This window comes from Abramis brama (genome assembly GCF_963993115.1).
Source record: "Abramis brama genome assembly, chromosome: 13".
NCBI lineage: Eukaryota > Metazoa > Chordata > Actinopteri > Cypriniformes > Leuciscidae > Abramis > Abramis brama.
Genome location: NC_139975.1, coordinates 31799498 through 31805909, shown reverse-complemented (window position 1 = coordinate 31805909; position 6412 = coordinate 31799498). Strand labels below are relative to the sequence as shown.

General features: G+C 32.3%; 1 protein-coding gene across 1 annotated transcript; it reads right to left on the bottom strand.

Moving 5' to 3' along the window:
- Window positions 1-305: 305 nt before the first annotated feature.
- Window positions 306-5991, bottom strand: LOC311094704 (zinc-binding protein A33-like). Its single transcript, XM_084132828.1, has 6 exons — window positions 5399-5991; window positions 4718-4813; window positions 4375-4605; window positions 4235-4257; window positions 4035-4153; window positions 306-3201 (listed from the first exon to the last, which is right to left on the bottom strand). Exons 1-6 carry the CDS (start codon window positions 5792-5794, stop codon window positions 2660-2662), a joined length of 1407 nt encoding a protein of 468 aa, XP_083988954.1. The 5' UTR covers window positions 5795-5991; the 3' UTR covers window positions 306-2659.
- Between the last annotated feature and the right edge of the window lie 421 nt (window positions 5992-6412).

Genomic DNA, 6412 nt, shown 5'->3' with positions numbered 1-6412 from the left:
ATGAAATTAAATTTATTTTGAAAAAGTGCAGATCTTGTGAACGATTCATCCATGTACACATTTGTTTTTTAATTCATCCCTGTAATATTTAATCCAATCATTTATTCTCCTTAAACTCTACAATCGACTGTAAGCTCACATTCATTTTTGCGTGCAACATCCACATCTCAACCTCCAGTCAACAACTGATGAACCTGCCCTACATTTCTGATAATCTGATAAACTTGGATGTGCGTCACAATATGTAAGAAAAGATCTGTCACTATTTCCTTTTCATTGCAACTTTATTTATATCACGCTTTATACAATACAGATTGTTTCAAAGCAGCTTTACAGTGATAAACAGGAAAATAATGATCAATGATGCAAACAGAAATCAATTCTGCTGTAAAGCAGATCTAAAAAGACAACAGTGTCATAGCTGTGTGTTGTACTCCTTAAAAAGAGATTTCTGTAAAAGGAAATATCTCCATTTGCTTTGAACTTTGAGCGTCGTGACATTGCAGATGTTGTTTAAGCTCAAACAGCAACATTACACACTAACTAAAGTTAAAAACATGAAATCATAATCAAGGACCCCTTTATTATCCATTGAAGTGCATCATTTTGCATCTGGTATGGTGCTTTTTTAAATTATAATGTTAGTATTATAATGTTTTTAATCATAACTTTAGTATATATTTTTACAACACCTGTTACATAAGACAGTTTTGTGCATCCCATTTTTGAATGATGAAAATCTGTAACACTGTAACCAAATTAAACCTTAAATTAAAAATATTAAACATTTTAAACATTTAAAAATGTTCTAAATAACGGTTTGAAAGCATCTAGTCTTGTTATTCTGTCAATCATTTTGCATGAATATATAAACAGCTGCTGCCTCACAGTGATTTCATAATTTTCAGAGCTCAATAGGATAATATGAGGAATTCACTTTATATTTCCATTTAAAAAAAAAAAATGTACATTTATAACACTATTGTATTATATTACCTTTTCATCAAAAAAAAAAAAAGTTAACGCTGATGGTGTTTCTAATACAGTGACTGTGGGAGTGACGGATAAACTGACATCTTTCTCTCTTCTGACTGCCATTATAAATCCCTCGATTGTTTCCCTCTCTATTTTTTGGTTGAAAGTTGTGAAAACTCTATTGTGGAGTTTTTCTTTTGCCATTTGAGCAAATGGAAACATGAAAAATATATTTAATGTAGTCTCTCATTCACTGCTATAGAAGTTTCCCCAAATATGACGACTTCTGCTTCTGAGAAACCCGGAAATCTGAAAAGGGTCTATGACTAAAATGTGTCGACACTTTATCTTGTCTTACATTGTAAACGTGGATTTAAACATACTTTCATTATTTTATGAGTTATTTAATGGTTAGGCTACTTAATTATCAAATTTATAATAATAATAATAATAATAATAACATATTTTTAAAAAAATACAGAAATCAGATTTTTAACCCTTATGCTTCAGTTTATAAAGTTACTCTGAGGTCTTTAGAGGACAAAAATGTCTGTGTCAAAAAATAAACTCATAAACATTTGAAGCTTCGGAGCACAAATTTAATTCTGAAGACCCTCGAGAAGAAGACTCTTGGAAGATTATTGTTGAAAAAAGTTACAAAAGTGAAAAAAGAAAAAGTTAGAGGCTTAAATTTATGAAAATGATATATATTATATAAAATGTATATTTAATAAAAAAAAAACTAAAGAAAAAAAAATAAAAAACTGCTACCAAATAAAAGCCATGAATCCATTTTTATTTAAAATAAAAAATATATTAAAAAAAATAAAAAGAGAGAGAATTCAGTGAGATTTAGTTTGGGTTCAGTACAAAACTTTCCCCATGAATGCCAGCAAAGCTCCACTGGTATAAACAACGCTGGGATTTGTGATTTGCAGTACAGTAGAAACTTTCTCTATCAAATATTACACACAGCAAACACACACACACCGTTTTTCTAGTACATGCATACAAACCACTCTGACATCCACACGAATTATAACTGCATAATTTATACAATTGATACACGCAAAAGAAGAAAACATAAATAGACATATTTAAATAAACATAAATAATTGCATATGCGCAAAAGAAAACATGAATAAAGCGAGTATTTGCTTTATAGGCCAAACCTGAGAAAATGGCGCCATCTTGTGAAAAATACCAAATTTAAATTTTCTATCTTTACCAACAAAATAAAAATGTTAAATATTTGTTTGTTAAATGGCCCTGGGATAAAAAAAGAAATGTAGTTTTCAATGGGGATATTTTTGTCCATAAGGTCCTGAGTGTAAATATGTTGTGTTACTAGTGTAAAATTGATTCATGAAAGAAAAAGATGAGAGTAAAATAAGAAAATTCGAATAAAAATAAACACTTGTGCCAAAATTCATGAATTTGGCATTAACACAGGAAAAATTTATTTTAAAAAACAGACAAAAATGTCCTTAGGAAGTGTTAACAACAACAATCGTAAAGGACTGTTATACATCGCACAGTGTGCACCCGGCTTAAGGACACACAAGTGTTAAGTTGGCTCTAAATGTTACATTGAAGTGTGATTGATCAATGAGACCCTTTTATTACAGTGTTATTATTGAAGCATAATTTGCAAAACTGAATTAGTCTAGAAGCAGAATCAGATTTAACTGTGATTTTCTGCTGTAATAAAGAGTTTAACTGGTAAGATCCTCAGAGGAGTTGTGCGGCGATTATATAAGAATGGAAAGACTGTGTCGTTGAAGGTGGATGTGAATGTGAGTAAATGTGTGTTAGTTACAGGATCAGAGAATGACACTGTTCCTCTGTCATAGTCCAGCTGAACTCTCACACGCTGAAGCTTCTGTTTAACAGTTAAGACTGTCTCGGGTTGCTCTGGGGATTTTGAGCTGTATTTGCTGTTCATGTATCGCACATACCAGACATTAGACTTAAAGAAAACCTCTCCCTTCCTTTGGTTTGATGCTGTGGTTATTCCAAGAATCCAGTATGTATTGTCTCCAACCTCCACATTCCAGCAGTGTGTTCCTGAGTTAAAGCCCTCAGATCCCAGGACACATGCATAACTGTCAATCCTCTCTGGATTATCAGGAAGTGTTTTATATACATCACTGTACGACACACTGGTCAGATCAGCAGAGAGTGTGAGAGGAGGATGTGCTGTGTTTGGATCCAGAGTCAACGGAGCTGCAAAGAGAATAACATCAGATTAGAGGATGGAAAATGATGTATTAGAAATGTAAATGTTAAACACATATAAAGATTTTGTTGAAAGAAATCATAAATCATAACAATGGTCTCTTACTGTCAGAATGGATTGAGGCTTCAGGTTTGATATCAGTATAAACACTATTTTATCATAATACATAAATAAAGATTATGAGGAATAAACATTTCATTATGAGTTTGCTGTATGATCTGATGATTTTCTGAAATACAGTTCAGATTCACCTGGAAATATATTTAATAATCAGATTCAGATTCAGATTCACTTTGTAATTATTAAATATATTGGTAACACTTTACAATACGGGTGCACTAATATGCAGTAATTCATGTTTAACTAATGCACAGATAATCATGAGTTAATGTATGACTACATTATGAAGAACTAAACCATTAATTAATGATTACTGCATCAGTAACTAATAAAGATTCTAAATGATTAATAGATTAAGTAATATATGAATTGTTATTAATTAAATGTGTCATAATGTATTAATTCCTTAATAACTTATTTTATTAACTAAAAGTGTAAATTAATGCGTTAATTAACACAGTTGGTAATTGTACTTCAACTTCCAGTTGTCTGCTTTAATTAATCATTAACTAATGATTTGCAAATGTATCATGTTATGCCTTTACTTGTTGAGGCACATGACTATTAACTAATTGTTAAGTAATATGCCATTAGTGCAATTATTGTAAGTGTTACCAATATATTTCTATCAAATGTTGATGTTGTGTGTGTTTATATGTGAACTATCTTCTGCACTGGTGTCAAATCTGCTGAGACTCACTGTGTTGGACAGTTTCCAGCATCTTCTTCCAGACTCTGAACGGCAGGTTACCCAGATAACGCGACACATGAATCAAAGCTCCAGAACTCATCCGTGGATCCGGCTGTGAGATCTGGACTCTGAGGAACATTCAGGAGTCAGAACTGCAGTGAATTTGAGTTCAGATCCACTGAGAGAAGAGATACGAGCAGCTCACTCACCTTTCCATCGTGACTTTATAGTTCTGGAAAATATAGAGTTTAAAAACATTTTAATATCTTATCAAACACTCTCAGTGTCAATGAGTCTCTCTATACAAGTTGTTTTATGCACAAAGAATGAAGCCAGATTGATTTGTCACCTTTAGAAACGAGACGTCATTGTCTTTCATCATCTCCTCCATGTCTCTGATTGTGTGTGAAAGAGCTGAGATGTGTGTGTTCATCTCCTCCAGCTTCTCCTTCATCCTCTGCTTCTTCTGCTCCTCTTCCTCTCTCAGTGCAGTGATTGTAGCTTCTTCTTCGTCTCTGAGAAACTGATGAAGCTTCTCAAACTCTTCTTTAATCTGACGCTCTGTGTGCTCAGCTTGAGACTGAAATCAAATCACATTCACTTCAGTCAGCGCTGTATGAACACACACTCCACTAATGTCAATAATAAACTCTGTGTGTGAATGTTGAGTATTTAACTCTTTATATCCTCACCTTGATGTGTTTAATAGTTTTATCACACTTTTTCTTCATTTCTTCTCCATGTTTGAGCTTGTTTTGTAAGGACGTCAGTGCTGTATTAAATTCCTCCTACAGGTTAAGATGAAAATCTGTGAAACTTATGCAGCTCTAAGAGGTTTAAACATTGTATGCTTGAATGTTTTTATTGTTATATTATTTATATGTTGAATGGGTCATTCTCATGGAAGCATTTGTGTCTGAAAATTGCAGGACGTATATTTTTAATTATTTAATTTGGAAAGGATGAACATCAAGAAATCATGTTTTCATCAAACAAATATGTTTTTTGCAATGCCCAATTCTTAATTATTATATCCATGCAGTTGTTAATTTGTGGTTGTGCAAATACAGAAAGAGAAAGTATGTTAGTATCAGTCACTTTTTGGTATGTCTTGTAATTAATCACATATTATTAATGATTTTTTTTTAATAACCCATGACATTTCTATTTTTTCAATACATGTTTTGTGCCAATGCTATTTCATTCAAGAAGATTTGAACATCAGAGTGGTCAAAGCTTAGTGCAGAACTTTATATCAGTAAATTATAGAGATTTAGTCTGAGTAAAAATAAATACTGGTCTATTGTGTACACAAATAGTTCTCTGTGTTTAGCACTGTATTCAGCATATGAAATGAGAGATATTTGTCTTACCTTGTAAGATGAAAGCACTTCACTGATGGGTCTAAATTTATGATTGTCATGTTTATGTGAATTAATACACACTAAACACACAGGCTGTTTGTCCTCCAGACAGAAGAGTTTGAGTTTCTCACTGTGTAAACTGCAGATCTCCTCAGATCCTGATGAACGTTTCTCATTTCCCTCCTTTATCAATGAATCACACAAGTTTTTTAACGCAAGATTAACTAAAGGTTCATCTTTTGAGGATCTTCTCCTGCAGACAGGACACTCCTGAGTTGTCTTAGTTTTCCAGAACTGTTGTAGACACTCTTTACAAATACTGTGACTACAGGACAGAATAACAGGAGTCTTGAAGATTTCACAGCAAACAGGACAAGAAAGATCTTCCACAGATTTTGAATCCATTTCCTCGTCTTGTAAAAGATCCAATGGTCTACAATTTACTTTCACTTTCTAAAATTTGGTTTAAAGAGTAAATAACTATTACAATTAAAATCTAATCTGGGTTAATTCAGAAATAAACAAAAATGCTATGATATAATGTGTTCTCCTCTGTTCTTCACAAGACTGACACGTTTTAGCTTTCAGTGAAACTGAAAGGCAGAAATAATGATTAGTCACTTCCTGGTTGGTTTTGTAAGAGGGAGGAGTTTCTGAAGACAGACTGGATGTATAGTTTTATCTTTATTTTATTTGTGCTTTCAAGCATATTTTGGAAACAAAGAACATAAAGAATCAAGTGAGAGTCTGTAGCATTAAAAAAAAACATGCTACAGTGGGGGACACATAATCACATAGACACATAATCAACATATATTTAGAAAGCCAACACTTAAGAGTTTACAGTTGAAGACTTAGAATTACTCAGACTGTTATTAATATGAATAAATATAAGCTCAAACATGAAAAAAATAATAAGAATATAATTTTTAAATGTGGTATAACAACATAATTAAAATGAAGCCACAAGAGAGGTCATGCTTCATTTAAAATCTGAGGATTATATCTCTTAAACTATGTATT